We start from the raw sequence: 16,025 nt of genomic DNA on the forward strand, positions 1-16,025 counted from the left end.
CTCTGTGTGTGTGTGTGTTTGTGTGTCTGTGAGAGCGAAAGAGAGACAGAAAGAGAAAGAGAAAGAGAGAGGGGGCTATATTAGTGGGGTTTTCCTTTTGGTTTCATTGGTAACACAAATGGAAGCAACAGGTGCAGGATTAAACGTGACTTGTAGACCAGGGCTATGTTGCTAATCTTGTTCCTTTTCCATCCATTTCTTCTTCTTCTTCTTCTTCTTCTTCTTCAGTTCCAACCATGACTGCAAAGCACTTCATATCTTTCCTTAGTAGGGATAGTCATTATTACATTACATGTCATTTAGCTGACACTTTTATCCAAAGCGACTTGCGGTTGCTATACATGATAGAGGTTGCACACCTCTGGAGCAACCAGGGGTTAAGTGTCTTGCTCAGGGACACTTTGGTTAATGTATCACAGTGGGACTCGAACCGAGGTCTCCTACACCAAAGAAATGGGTCATATCCACTGCTCCATCAACACCCCATGTTCCATTCAACCCGTGACCATGACTCAATCAGGGGGTTACCCGTGCTTAACTTCTCATGGACACCAGAGACTTATGATGTGAGGAAGTTATGTTCCCTTGAGACTTAAATCAAAGTTTTCAGATGTTTTCAAATCCACAAATGTGGAACTGGCACATGATACAGAGCTTATTCCGCCCAGTGATCCGGATAGTGAAGAATAATCTACACATAATTTCCTTCTTAAGTGCCTTTGTAAAGAGGCTTTAAACAAAGAAAGAAATCTTGAACAATTTACTTCTCGCCACAATGATCTCACCCACTGTAAAAAAGAAGCTCGTTTGACACATCAGAGAGATTGTTTAGCTGGAAATGAGCGTACGTCGACATGTTGAGAAGTCATTTTTTGCAGTGTGGAGCACTTTAAAGCTCTTCTGGGGGAGAATGTGAAGCTTCAGATCTAACAGTGAAAGCCTGCAGCTTTTTAGCAACGCTCACTGCTCAAATGAGTGGATGAGGGCTGTGTTGCTCTCTGCTGCTGCCTTTTGCCCCTCGGCATCAGTTCAGCCTCCAGGGTGAAAGAGCGATCCTCCTGCTGCTGAAAAAAAAAAAATTAAAAAAAACTTTGGCCGCCTGCCAAGCCGTGGAACAAGTGCGCCTCCCTTCCCTGCTGTTTAGCGTGTTCAGTTAGGGGATTGGACTCGGCTGTTTTAAAAAGGCAAGGCAGCTCTCCAGTTGATCAGTCTGCTCAGGAAACTTCTGCTGGAGAAAGTACTGGAGTCCAAACTGAAGAGGGAGAGCAGTTGAGATTTTGTGCAAAGAATTGCCTCGCTCCTGCAGAGGACAGCATCTCGGGACAAATAGCACATCTATTTGAAATTACTCATTTCAACTCGTTTTGCAGTGTGCACGCTGCAGCCTGCGGGGTTTTCTTTTGGTGTTTTTTTTGTTTTTTTACACAAATAGCAACATCCTTGGATAAAGACTCTTGGCTTTAGCTTTAAAAAAAATCGGATTATCTGACTGAGGCATTGTGCTAATTAGCCTGGTCTACTTTTCCCCCTCCTCTCTTCGCATTTGAGCTTTATGCTATAACTGAAGAGAACGCCAACAATGTTTCTGAGTTTTTGCCTCTTGGTGACATTTATCTTGGGGCTGTCCGGGTGCTTGGGTTCATACGTGCCGTGCGAGCCGTGTGACCAGAAGGCTCTGTCCATGTGCCCTCCGGTCCCGGTCGGCTGCCAGCTGGTCAAGGAGCCGGGCTGCGGCTGCTGCCTGACCTGCGCCCTGTCCGAGGGAGCGGCGTGCGGCGTTTACACCGGGACGTGCACCCAGGGCCTCCGCTGTCTGCCGAGGAGCGGGGAGGAGAAACCCCTGCACGCCCTGCTCCACGGCAGGGGAGTGTGCACCAACGAGAAAGGATACAAACCTGCCCACCCGCCCATAGGTAAGACGCGCACGGGCTGCCTGGCAGACTCAATGCAATGCATGCTCGGGGATCAAACTCTTGAGAATGTGTGCTCGCTGCACTTCCAACCGCATCAATGCACGAACACATTTTTTTTTTTAAATTTCATGCAGGCCAGGACTGCAGGGTCTCCTCTGTCTTGTCTGTGGATCACGGATTTCTTATCCATCTGGGGATCCACTGTGCGCTGCTGCGGGATTAAATTAACAACCACAGTCGAGTATCTTTCGCGATAAATGCCATCATTTTATGTAGATATTATTGCATTGTTGATAATAAATTTGTGGACCCCAGAGGGTGGGGGTTCCCTTCCCTCACCACGAGACACAGTGCCTAGAACGCGCACTGCCCCCTGACAGAGCGCGTGTTTGACAGATGGTTTGAGATCTGCTGTCTTGATTAAAGTCCTCCTCTGCTCTCGGGTCTTTGTAGGAACACAAACGCACCTCGGGTCTCGCAGGCTCAGCATCCAGCTGTAACGCCAGGGTTGTGTTAGGCTGCTTGGTATGAATCTATGTCCGTGGTAAGACCACTAGGTGAACCAGCAGCTCGGATGTGTGCGCAGCGCCGCGTGATCTGCTGCGGGCGGCTCGGCGCTCCGCTGCGGTGCCCGGGTTGTCCCGGCTGATCTGAGCCCAGTGCGGGGAAGTTGCTGTCAAACTGCGGTCTTGCGAGACCCAGGTGTGGCTGTAAGGATCCAGGGCGAGTTATTAAACGCATCGCCTTAAAAAGGTTTCCCCGCTGCTGTTACACTGAAGCAAAAAAAAACAAGTGAAAAACTTTATGAAAAGGGGTCTGAGCACTAAACGCAGAGTGTATTTATATAAGGGGTATTATGAGGAAAACCTGGGAACCTCTAAAGTGGAGCTTATTCTGCAAATTGCCTCCCTTTTAATATCTACTAGTGTAGCAAGTGTCTGTCAAAGCTCACTGTTTTCCCTCCTCACGCCAGAGCGCATTAAGCTTTCATGTCTTTCATTTTTCGCCTTTCCAATATTATTCGCACCTTGACACGTGAAATCCATCCAGACAAAAGCCGAGTGTGTTCCACAGACGACACGGGGAGGAATGGGGGGCCGACTCCGCGAACGGTGGGTCTGGTTAAAGCCGAATTTGGATAGATTTAGGCTACCCCGAGCTTGGTATTCAGAGTCGGATTACCACTAAATCTGAGAGAGAGAGAGAGAAAGAGAGAGACACACACACACACACACACACACACACACACACAGAAAAAACAGGAATACGTAGAGACAGACAGACAGAGGGAGAAAGACAGTGGAGCCTGTAGCCTTGAATGATTTAAGGTATTTTTGGTGTAGCAGAGAGGTCCACTGTCACTCAGAGTTGTCAACAACTAGATAAGTAACCACAAAGGGTTTGGCTCCACGCCTCACTCTATAAAATCGGCTGCCACTGGGCTCCTTCTGGCTGCTGACGGAGTTATTAGACCATCTGCACCCAATGGGCAGAGCACCTCTGCTTCTGTTGGGCTACACACACTCAGAAAACCTCAGATTCTGCAAAGTATTGGTCACAAACTGAAACAAAGTCATGGTAGGCTCACAGTGTGTGTGTCTGTGTGTGTTTGTGTGTGTGTCTGTGTGTGTGTAGCCTACTTGGGCGGGGCTGTGTGGGTGTCTGGATGTGCATTGTGTGTGATTGTTGTGAATGATGACACCTCGGGCAGTTTGTCTCCCTCTGGCTTTTCACACACACACACACACACACACACACACACACACACACACACACACACACACACACACACACACAGACACACACACACACACAGAACTTGACTTCTTTGTTGGGCCACAGACGAGGTAATCAGAGCATCTTTCCCTGCCTCTGGCATTCTGCATTCATTGCATGGGCGCTCAGTCCCAACGCAGTGATTCAGCAGAATGTCCCCGGCGCTCTGTTTCCTCTGAAGGGCCTTCTGTCAAACAGCTCCGCCAACGGGTACTGGTGAGGTGAGCTTCTGGTTTCCTGTGGTGTGGGGTTGCAGCTGTCTGTGTGCTGTACCAGCTGAGCAAGCCAAACACAAGGAGGAGGAGCTCAAGTGTCCGCAACCTACTAAATATTGACTGGGGCAGCCAAACAATGGGAGAGAGGAATCTTTGCTCCCCCCCCCACCGCCCTTTACTGCTGATGTAAAAACAAGAAAAAAAGAAACCTGGCAATCGCTCTGCGTCTGGGTCCGTGTCCCTGTGGTGCATTAATTCACGTTTTGCTCTCGCACTGTGATCCCAGGGGTTGCTTGGATTGTAAGGCACAGGGGGTGGTATGTGCTGCGGGGGCAGATTTTGTTAGCCCCCTACGAGTGAATCAGACCCTGCAACGCTTGCCAACAGATATGACTTCATAGCAGCAGGCCCCTCGTCTTTCAAGCTTCTGAAAGGGCCTTATGTTTTAACAGATTGCTCTTTGCCAAGAAGCAAAAGATGATTAGGGAGTGGTTGCACTTCCAGAATACTCGGCACAGAAATACTATGCCCCTTATTAGCATAGCAACAGGAAACCTGACAACTTTAAAGCTTTACATTTGTCTTGGCTCTTTGCACGTGTAGATGCAGTTTTAACTTGTTGCCAGGCAGTTTCGGAGCTAGTGATTGTTCTTTTGTTATTGACATAAACTCAGAATAACTCATAAACCCTTGTGTAAGTCAAGCAACTGCAGACGTCTGATGACCAATGCTTGACAAAGAACTTTACATATGCATGGTCAAACTGCCCTGTCACATCTAAGCACCGTAGAGAATGACTTGTCATCACATACTTTTTAGAAAGCAATTCAACGTTGAGAATCTCCATCCGCTTTTTCCATGCCAGCAGCCCTACTGACACAGCTGCTGATTAAGTCGTAGCTGAGAAACCAAAGCAAGTGGTAAAATGTTGATTCTCTCTGACTGTACAATTCGGTTAATGAAAACCAGCCACCGGACGCCGTCTGCTGTAAATGTTGCGTGCTCATGCAGATATGCCACGTCAGATATATTTTTTAAAATGTATTTATCCTTTATTTAACCAGGTAATACCCATTGAGATTAAAAATCTCTTTTGCAAGGGAGACCTGGCCAAGATAGGCATCAAAATTACATCACATCATTACATACGTATATCCCTGGTCACGTGTTGCTCCAGCTGCCTGACAGCTTCATGACGGGCTCATGAGAAAGGAAAGACAGTATGTGGCTTTCCATCTGTCTCACCTTGAACATCTGAGCCAGTGCAGTGAAAGCTTAGCATGCTGCAACTGATCTGTTGCAGGTGCCAGGGAGAATTCTTCAAAAGGTCATTTTGTCAAGATATCACGATGACTTCAAGAAAAAAAAAGCAAACATTTTGTGGAAAATGTGATGCCTAGAAAATCTAGAGTCCCCCAGTTTCTTATATGTGACATTAATACTACTGATGTGGCGCTGCTTTTGTCTGCACGTGGCATTTCGAGGCTCAGAATGATCACAGGGACACTCTACAGCACTTGAGCCGTCGCTGGCAAGCACATTACCTTTTTGGCACACATGCATGATTTCTCTCCGTAAAACTTTACGGTGGTATTTGTACAGCTCATTGGTCAATGACACCTAGCCTGCTGGTGGCAACAGCTGGGAAACATATCAGCTCTCACTGTACGTTTTCTACCTTTTTTCCACGCATGTGATTCAATAAAAGGCAGGGACGGTCACATGCTTGGCTTTAAAATGATGTCACACCTTTTTACATCTGACCTGTGTACTGTAATCTATCCTCCAACGTCTGGTTCAAGCTAACATTGGACGAGAATGGACCAAAATTAGGCCTTTGAATAAGGTTTACTCAGTGTTTGGAAAGCAAATGAGTTGCTCCAGGGAATTCTCTAAAATGTTGGCGGGGGAAGCATTTGTTGATCCCTGTTGCGGAAGGTATTATAGTTTGATGGCTTAGAAGCTTAGAAGGACACTCAGAGATCACAGATCTCCGCCCAGGCCATGCACTATCTCACAATGTTAACGTAATGAAAGATTATGTTTAATCGGGATCCACTCCGAAATTTAACAGATTCTTCATTGGTCCATGCTACACCCTTTCACCAAGCTCCATGGAGATCGGGTGGTAGTTTTTCCATAGTCCTGCTGACAAACAGACAAACAAACCAAAAATATAACCTCCTGTAGTGGTTATAAACTTTAAAATAATGCTACTTCAAAAAGTGTTCGTACCATGTTACGGAAACAGGCGGTTTTGCTCATTCTTGGATGTTTTATGAAACACACCGTTGTATTACACACTCCCCAGTAATAATTCATGTTGAAGTTAGTTGTTCGTCCACTGTGATGTTCCTTTTGAATGCTGCGTGGAGATCAGCTTTGTGCAGCCCATCCAGGAGCGCTAGACTCTGGCCAAAATAGCTGCTTCAGCCACGGGGGAATTAGAACATCGTCACACCCAGCAATTGTGTTGCGGTGACCCAAAAAGAGGTTGCGTCCATCCATGTGGCTTGTTGGAAAACCCAAACTCTGCTGTAAGATGAGGACCTCAGACCAGAATTAGGAATGTAAAGTAGAAGAGACATGCGCCTCAGTCTGATGGCTCGAGGCTGTACTGTAAGCTGTAAACAGGTCAGAAAGTTTGCTTACCTACAGCAGCATTTCCGTCCTGGAAGGATATTGCATCCTCCCATAAGTCCAGTTTTGTGATCTATAATCCTTGAATTGTTCTGACTGCTATTTATACCATGCTTTCAGAAAAGCAGGAAACTTTTTGATTGCAATGAACATATTCTGTGTTCACAATACCATGGGGAAGAGGTATTTCCTGCATTTTCAGAAGCTGACTGAGAACATGCACAGGGTCAAACAACAGCAATTCTACGCAAACAACAGAACATAAGGGTCAAAAAAAGAAGGGGGTGAGGGGTTGGGAGGCAAACAAATGTTTTCTTAAAAGCCACAAATGTTTTTGGGGGGCTTTTACTGCAGTCTGTCAGAGGCTGTAGCCAGCTCTGTGTTAAAGCTAGAGTGAAGCTAGGCATTGCTATCATATGAAATTAAATAACGCTCCAAAGTTAGACTTCATTTGGTCGAGAGATAAACTGTAATGGCTATTTGCAAAGGGGTCCCGTGACCTCTCACCTCAAGATATCTGTATAAAAAATGGGTTCTATGTGCAGCCACAAGTCTCCCCTTTACAGACATGCTCACTTCACAAACATCCCATGCCGTTTTCTCTATCACAACTGGTTTACAGATTTGTAGGTACATAGCATTGCTTGAACTTTTTTGCAAATACTTGCCGTAAAAGAGGAAAAGAAATATTGTGGGAGCAGACCCAACTAGGCCACAGTAGTAACTTTGCTGCAAATTTAAAAAAGTGTCCATGGCAGATATTACTTTGGTCATCAGGACCTAACTTTTGCGCTGCAGCACACACATCTCTGGTTTGTTCACACCTCCCTTTCTGCTCTAGAAACTGCAGAAACTTATCAGGCCATGGCATTGCTTTGAAATATTAAGTAGCTGAGGCAGTCGGAGGCTGAAGGATGGTTTACTACCTTCGTGCTTTATGTGACACAAGCCCTCAGGCTCATTTACCCCTACATTATCTTGTCCTACCCCCTGTACCCCCTGCACCTCTATTCACTATTCTCTTACATCTTGTAAAGATGTAATTTCAGATGCAGCGCCGAGACGCACTTAATCAAAGGCAGGACATAGCCAATGTGCTGTAATGCTGGAAAATCCAATGAAAGGTGGGATAATCTATTGTCCTGTCTTTTCTTTGCGCAATCTAAATGGCATTGTTATAGTCTTAAAGATCCAGAGGAGAGGACATCAAAAAATCCAAAGACGGGGCAGCTTATCTTTCTTGCTTGGACTGTTGCCCCGTAAGAAACTTGGGATATTCATGAAGCATAATTGTGTGCAGATGTTAATTTTTAAACAGAGAAGTATCAGGTGCACCTCCTTTGGCTACTCTAGCCCTCTCGTCCTAATGAAATCTTTAGCTCGAGCACAGGGAGCGAGAGATAGCGGCACAGCTTTGGGCTCAGCTGAATGGAAGAGCTGCACATGACTTGGCTCACTTGGCTCCTGGCCAGCATCTTGGCTGGGTTTCAGGAGTTAAACACGGACCCTCTAAGCCTCCTTTACAAGCTGGGTACCCTGAGCATGGAAAAAATGAGTTTTTGTGGCTGCGCCGAAGAACCCACTTGAGAAAAGATGAGTTTGGTGTTGTTGGTTGTGGAGGAGAAAAGAAGTCAGACACCATTGTCTTCACTGATTTAAAATACAGATAAAAAAAAACCAAAACAGCATTCTCCAAAGAGGCATTTTGTCAGACTGAGTTGTAAGGTGGATATAATTGATGTGCCACGGCTCAGACCTCTCTTAGTCTGGCCATTTAAATGCACAAATGAGATTACACATTAAACAAGAATGCATGTTGAAAAAAAGCAGCCCTTATTTTTGGCAGCGTGTTGCATTGCCAAATATGTGGCATTTTAATTAAGCGCCCCTAGAAATTATTGGACTGAACAGCAGAAACAAGGAGTTTTTCCACAGTGGTCACATACGAATGCTTGTTTGACGTATTTATTTATAGCGAGTGAAAGCCTCGTAGTCTGAGCGGGGAGACACAAGGATATATCTAAACACAAACCAATGCCCGCCAAGTCATGAGTTGTGAGATTAATTTCAAAGAGACGGCAGTGCAGCGCAGAAGCCAAAGACCCAATTCTGGTAATCGCCCTGCCCCCTCCATCCCCTCCCAGAGACTCCAGACGCTCCTGCTGTGTCAGGCTCTTTGAACATCAGTTTCTCGGATCTCGTGTCCTTGTTCCGTCTAAGTGCCTTTCTCTACGGTGGCTGTGCACTGCCAGGCCTGTCAGCGACATTATGGCAACTTGTTAAAACATATTTTCCAGCCTATTCTCTCTTGTCTGTGTACAAGTATGGAAGTTGATTTGTCTTTCAGCAGCAGTTGGCCTACAGTGCGCAGCCAACATTCCTCTCTGGTTCAGTGCTTCTGGCCCTGCGCACCACGGCGGGTTTCCTTGTCAGATAAATATAACCAGGGTCATCCACTGGCACCATCGCTTTGGCCAGTTGGCAAAGTCCCAACAATAGCTCTGTACTTATGGTACAGCTAAGCCAAGGGGGGAGCTGCTGGCTTCTTTCTGTGGCCTCAAAGAACCTCTGGCTGGGGATCCAGGCTTAAAAGGCTGAGCCCCCAAATATAGGGGAGGAGGTGGCGGGGGGGGGAGTAGGTTAAGGATAAAGGACCTCAACCTGTGAACATCCTATCAAGAGACTATAGTGCCCCCTTGGGGAGCTGAAATTACGTCTTAGAAGCGCGTAAAATGTGACAGAAATGTACAAGCATTTATACGAGTCCACAGAGCAACTGGATTTTCCTCCGCTTGACATTTGAGTTTAATGTGGGACACGTTGCTCTAAAGTTACGACACTCAGAGGCCTTAGTCGCTGTTGGAGTTTAGCAGTCCAGATAACGTGTTAGCAGATTTTCCAGGCACTGTGCAGGCAGCCATGCAACATGTGATGCAGTTTTCCCAAGTTGTAGACGTCTGGTGCTGCCTGGTGTCTGTATGTGTTTATGTGCGACCTCAACTAACTTTTAAGACCAACATCTCACTGATATATGACGAACATTAAAATAAATGTCTTGTTTTCATGGATGCAGATTAGCTCCTACTGGACTTACGTGAAGGAATGATTTAGCATTAGAAAACAGAGAGTAAGGGGATTGGAAGGTGGGGTTGGTGGGAGTCTAACTCCTGTGTTAGCTGTCAGAGTTCATCAGCTGTTTATCAGATCTCCCAGCAGCCTCCCTTCCTGTATACACAAATGGAAAGCAACAGTTGGGGTCACAAACCCCGGGAAAAGCACCTGGTATACTATTTCTTATGTAGATGTATTCAGATTAAAAAGCTGAAGAAATTCACATTTGATTTCATGCAGATAGCAAGTTTCTTTTCAGTGATTGTAATACATTGCTTATATAAGTCAGATCTACATCTTACTGGTTCTTGATAATACTTAATTACAGGTCTATGGTACCTGTATTTATGTCAGGCATTCCCCTTTAATGAGATATTCTACATTCCTGAATTTTATGTTCAAATAAAACTTGTAAACTAGTTTCATCATGAAATAATGCTAGCGCTTAAACAAACATTGCCAAAGTCCTACATAGAAAGTAGTGGCACAACAAGAAACAGCTCCATTTGCTTCCAAATACAGAGTTAAGATTTTTTTTTAACAGGGAATTTGGTGGAATCCCTTTCCATTGATACCCAGGTGCAATTAGTCTGCGTCTTGTCAATTACTATTTTATCAAAAATGGACCCAACCATTAGCAACTTAAGATCTGCACTGTCCTCTATCTTGCAGATAACTATATCTGGACACCGGGAGTGTTAAATGAACAGAGAATCAAGGGTCAAGGGTTGAACTATCAACAGCTTTGTACATCCTCTCGGCTCTGCAAAGAATTTCAGCATATTTTTGACAACTTTACTGTTTGGTTTCGATCACCCAGCTTTCATCAATCTCGCTTCCAGCTGCAGCAGACAGATGTTTCTAGCAACAAAGCTCTGATGAACACACTGTTCACTACCTGCCATGCACCAAATGGAAGTCACACAAAGTTAGCAACTAACTGGTAAACATACTGTATTTGAGCATTTGTCGGCTAAAGAGTCAGATATTTCTCCCGGGAGATGGTGGAGACTAAAACGGAGCTAAAAGGACAATGAATATTGGACTTAGGAATATTTGCCGCATGGACAGAAACGTGACTCAAGTGAATGCTAATGTCCGTTGAGTGTGTTAAGAGGCTAACCTGTTCATACCAACTGTATATGATAACAATATGTCAATGTTGTGCTTCTAGCTTTAGTAGGAGCGTTAAGTCAACTAATATTATTAAATCCATTCACATATTTTCAGCAGAGGGCAGGGACAACAGTGCCAAACACTGTCCAATTGAACTATGAGTTTAATTGGTTGACCACACTACATGGCAATCTTGGTTTAAAGAATTGGGCTTAAAAAATGGTAGTTTGTTGTGCTTACAACCCTTTGATGAACCAAGATCGCTGTCTACTGGGCTCAGAAGGATAAGAAAATACTCCATGAAGCTTCATTGGGCCGTCACTACCCGACACTTTCTCACATTGTTTGATTGTATGTTTGATTGCAAATAATCTGTCACACATTGCCAATTAACATCTTAATCACACACATATAAAGATGTCAATGCATTAGTGTGAAGCTGCAGCTTGCTTTAAAAAATGTGACATTAATTGTTTCCATGTTTGATTTTCTCCGCTGCAGATCGTGAGTCTCGAGAGCATGAGGACACCCTAACCACAGAGATTACAGAGGAGCTGCAGCCGGCCAAAGTGCCACTCCTCCCAAAAGACATTGTGAACAGTAAAAAAGTTCACGCGCTGCGCAAGGAGCAGAAGAGGAAGCTCGGCAAGCAGCGCCTCATGGGCACCCCCCTGGACTACTCCCCTATGCCCATTGACAAGCACGAGCCTGAATTTGTAAGTTTTTAAATGATAAGTGAATAAGTGATGGGTGAAAGACTAAGTGTAGAATTTAAACATTTCTGACTTTGGGGACTCCTTGTGGTAGCATCTACCAATGCAAACCATGCATTATATCTTAATATACTTCATTTTATAATACCTTTGAGCAGCCTTTGTAACCCTGGACTGTCTTTCCCTAAAGGGTCCGTGCAGGAGAAAACTAGATGGGATCATTCAGGGAATGAAGGACACTTCTCGTATAATGGCTCTGTCTTTGTATCTTCCCAACTGTGACAGAAAAGGATTCTTCAAGCGCAAGCAGGTGGGTTTGCACTAAGAAAGCCTTCCAAATATTATTCTAGCCTATTTTGCAAATGCGTGCAATTACCTTGTGCTGTGCCACTTTCTGGTGTTACCAACCCTTTACCCTCACCACCTGTCCCTAACCCTTGTGATCTTGTTTTTTTGTCCCCCAGTGCAAGCCGTCTCGCGGCCGCAAACGGGGCATCTGCTGGTGTGTGGACAAGTACGGCGTTCAGATGCCCGGAACAGACTACAGCGGAGGGGACATTCAGTGTAAGGACCTGGAGAGCAGCAACAACAACGAGTGAAAAGGGGGAGGGCCGTCCTTGACCCCCACACCCCCACCCCTAACCAGCACGTGACCCAGGGCCCACGCCTCCTCTCTGAATTACATATGTCCGCTCCGCGCTCCGTTCACTTCAAGATTTTTTTTTTTTTCAAATTGAAAAAAAAGGAAGAAAACCTCCCAACGAAAGAACAGGCTGAAAAAAAAGACACCTGTATTTTTTTTCTTTTTTTCTGTTTTTGACCAAGCACATTTCCGAATGAGGGGAAACGTCCTAGAAGATTTGCTAGATCCCCTTGACTTTTGCTCATGGGACCCCTCGTATGAGGCGGCTTTCCCGGCTGCAGATCCATGAAAAGATATACACGCAATGGATATATTTTTTATAGAAGCTAGGGGTTTCAATACAACATTTTGTATGATGCAAAATGACCACAAAATCATTGTGAATCAGGCACATTGATTGATAACAGATCAGTTTTAGGCTGTGGAACTGACGATTGGCAGAGTAATTTGGTTTTTTGGTCTGTTTTCCAAAAGAAAAGACAAAAAAGAAACAATAGACAGGGATATGCTGTAACAGTTGACTCTATCTGGGTATGTGGTTCTGTCCGAGCACTTATGAATGAGGGGAACCTGCTTAGATATGTAGATATGTGCAACCTCACAAAATGATGGGTGCATGAGTGTGTGTGTGTGTGTGTACAGTGCGTGTGTGTGGCATGTATCCGCCTGTGTGCGTATAGGATGGAGTGAGCCTATTACAAAAAGAATGTCCTTTTTTTTTTTCCTTTCTCTTTTCTTTGTTTTTGTCACAACAAGTATTGCTGGCGCTTAACGTGGTCTTGGGGCTGGCCTTCTCTATAACCGATGTAAAGTTTGTATCGGGACACGGCACATTTGGAAACAAAAGAGTAAGCTGACGGTCACAGATGAACCTTTGTAAGTGGCTCTTCGACAATGTAGCTAGCCTGATATGCCAACTGTGCCTACGTAAACAGACACTGCCATGCAGGGCGACACAGAGCTTAGAGAGCGCTGACTCTAGTGGTAAAACAAAGATCCATGTTTTCAGCTTAAAGCGATGGGACTCGAGTTTGACTTCGATCTTTAGAGTTGAGTGCATAATCAAACTCGCCAGTCGGGCCAGTTGCTTCTCTGATTCAGTCGTGTGAAGTGTAGTTTTGTATGGTTTTGTTTGTGCCGTTTTCTTTGCCTTCAGTGAAGTAAAGAATGCCCACTTTTGAGCCATGTTCCTTTATCAAGTGGTTTCCCCTCAGTACTGCTACTACAGTGTAACCATGGTGTATTACATTACTTTTAAAATATAGTTATTGAATGTTGTTTTTTTTCTTTCTTGTAGAAACATAGTATGACAACAATGTAATTGTGCTTGGAGAAAAAAAGAAGAAGATTTTTAGCCTGTAAAGAATTTGAATAGGTCCTTGACCCGGAGTCATTAGACTACAGGGCGGTCAAAGAAGCTAACCCTCTAAACCTTCTGCTTACAAGCCTCCATGCAAAGGTTGGACATCTAAGGGGAGCATGATGAAAACTACAGGTTAAAGCAGGGTCATTCAAGAGTTCTCTCTCTGTGTGCAAGTCACAGTGCCTTTCTACATGCAAATACATTAATATGGTGACGTGAAAGTGACATGGATATCAAACGGGGCTATATCCTTTTTCTGCCGCGGCTGATACTTGATACAACGATCAAAGATGTCCAGGTTTAGTTTCGATTAAGAGAAGAAGAACAAACTTTGTTGGTCCTGTAAACGGTGTCAGCAACGCGTAGAAAATCAATTTCTAATATCCGCCTGAACCTCGGGGGCAATTCTGGACAAGAGTGATGTGTGTGGGACGGCTGTGTAACCGCAGTCCGTTTAGCCTCCTTCGTCTCTTTCTTTGTCAATCAATAAGCTAAGATTCTTGCTTTTTCATGTGAATGCCAATGAATATGATTGCCAGAGAGAGGAAGCCAACGGTAAAATCATGTCATCATTTCCTTTGGTGAAACAAAAAAAGAAAAAGATGATATGTGCGTCCCGAGTGGCTTCCTCAGTGGTCGTGAATACACGATCGAGGCAACTCGCCCCACTTCCAACACCAAACCCCCACTACCACTTTCGAAAAAGCAGCTTGCACTTATTTCAGTTACTCACTATTGATATCGACACACAACGACGTCCTAAGATGTGGTATCATGAAGTTGGTGGAACGTTAAAAAAAAAAAAAAAAAAAAAAAACAGCCACAAAAGCTAAATGTTGTGTTATCTTGTGCTTACCTTTTAAAGTTGGTGCTTTGAGGTAATATTTGTCGACAGGGGCTGTGCAGCCCACGCCTGGGACCTCCAATACGGCAACATCTTTTAGGGAAAGATGGATTTCAATGTTACACGCAGCTAGAGACGTTCTCACGGCCAATTGCACAGAGAGTTGAGACAGAGACAAAAGAGACAGAGGGGAAAGAGTAAGCGTGAGCGCCATGGGCGGTGGTCGTAATCAGGGCCTAGCCTCTTCCCCGATATGGGGGTCACCAATTGCATGACATTAGATACAGTTAGCACAGTAACTTACCAGGAGTCATGGAAATCTGGGGAATGCAGCAGAAAAAGGAAACGAGCAGAGTCTCACTTTGATTCGATTTCGATACAAGGAAGTATCTGATATCTGGGACCGTTCACTGTCTGGACCAATCAAGTGCGTGAATACTTCAATGTTCCAGGTATTTGTTTCTTTTGTTTGGGATTGCAGGTTCAGACTTTAAAACGCCTGTTTGCGAGTGGTGGCTTCCTCAGGTTTCACATCTCCTACTTGGTTTAAACTGGTATTCACATTTCATACTTCAGTAGTACAGTAATGACAGTACAGCTTTTTTTCTGAGTACATAACAACCTTCTGGATGTAACGAGTCAAAACAATTGGTTTTCATAATTTGGTGTTCACTGGCTTGTGAAATGGACCCATCAGTGGCAGGAGGATAGTGGGAAATAAAAATGGTCAGTATTTGGAACTACATAAAACAAATAAGACAGAAAAGACAAAAAAATCTCAAATTATTAAAGTGAATATCACTGTGTAATATTTATTCAACTTGTAATTTATGTACTCTTTTAACCTTTGTCTTTTTTGTTATGACAAAGCATTTATTTAAATAAAGTTATGTATTCATTTAAGCGGTCTGGTGAGGTTTTTTTATTTCTAGTGTTGCATTTTAAGGCAAGACACTGCAGGCAGTAATGTTGTGTTTTTTAAGCAATGGCCAATTATGAGATTTTGGGCTGTATTACTTCCAAAAAACGTCTTCTTTCAGACTAGAGAGAAAATATCCAAACTCCACCTCATTGTGTTTTGGATTTCCTCAAAGTTCTCTCTTAGCAGCTGTAGATTTTCATAACATTACACACTTTTCTCAAAGATTTGTTTTTTCCCAGACCCCGAGTTGGAAATGTTTCGTATTCATACACCAGACTTTACAGTTTTACTCAAATCTACTGTACATTTCGCAGGTTTTTCCACAGGGCTTTGTTAATATGTAATTAATGGCCTGATTTAGACGACATTTCATGTCCATAAACACGGCAAAAATGTAAGATTTTATTAAGTAATAATAAAAGTTGATTTATTAAGTAATAAAAAGAGATATCCCAAATCCCCTCTGTAAAAAAACTTGGTTTAACAAGTCAACAATATGAGACAAGAAATCTTAACCTGGTCTTATCCAATTTTCAAATTTACTAAGATAACGCATCATTTGCATGCTTAAAAAATAAAATTTGAGAAAGGTTGTAAGGGACAAATAATTTGCTTATGGCAAAGAATAACCTGGGGAAGTTGCATGGTGATGTCTGATTCTGTAGTTAAACATGTTATCCTATTCACCTGCAGTGTCTTGCTTAAAGAGGATTGGGCAGAGCCACTAAAATGGCTCAAAAAGTACTGGTAGTTTGAAGTGGAATCACCC

General features: G+C 44.0%; 2 protein-coding genes across 2 annotated transcripts in view; one reads left to right on the plus strand and one right to left on the minus strand.

Annotated features, from left to right (window-relative positions):
• The first annotated feature begins 1,579 nt into the window (after window positions 1-1,579).
• Window positions 1,580-14,666, plus strand: LOC117952728 (insulin-like growth factor-binding protein 5). Its single transcript, XM_034885235.1, has 4 exons — window positions 1,580-1,913; window positions 11,273-11,487; window positions 11,675-11,794; window positions 11,949-14,666. Exons 1-4 carry the CDS (start codon window positions 1,580-1,582, stop codon window positions 12,081-12,083), a joined length of 804 nt encoding a protein of 267 aa, XP_034741126.1. The 3' UTR covers window positions 12,084-14,666.
• The window catches only part of LOC117952727 (insulin-like growth factor-binding protein 2-B), a 37,980-nt gene continuing 32,570 nt past the window's right edge, over window positions 10,616-16,025 (minus strand). The window contains exon 6 of the transcript XR_004658493.1: window positions 10,616-10,646. The gene's annotated coding sequence lies outside the window, so the exon portion shown is untranslated. The remainder of the gene's footprint in view (window positions 10,647-16,025) is intronic.

The sequence above is a fragment of the Etheostoma cragini genome, chromosome 11 (genome assembly GCF_013103735.1).
Source record: "Etheostoma cragini isolate CJK2018 chromosome 11, CSU_Ecrag_1.0, whole genome shotgun sequence".
Lineage (NCBI taxonomy): Eukaryota > Metazoa > Chordata > Actinopteri > Perciformes > Percidae > Etheostoma > Etheostoma cragini.

Excerpts from the sequence above, each read along its gene's own strand:
- LOC117952728 (XM_034885235.1), top strand. The coding sequence starts at position 1,580 with ATGTTTCTGAGTTTTTGCCTCTTGGTGACATTTATCTTGGGGCTGTCC. Across the intron at positions 1,914-11,272 it reads ACCTGCCCACCCGCCCATAG|ATCGTGAGTCTCGAGAGCAT; the intron begins GTAAGACGCGCA and ends TCTCCGCTGCAG. Across the intron at positions 11,795-11,948 it reads GATTCTTCAAGCGCAAGCAG|TGCAAGCCGTCTCGCGGCCG; the intron begins GTGGGTTTGCAC and ends TTTGTCCCCCAG.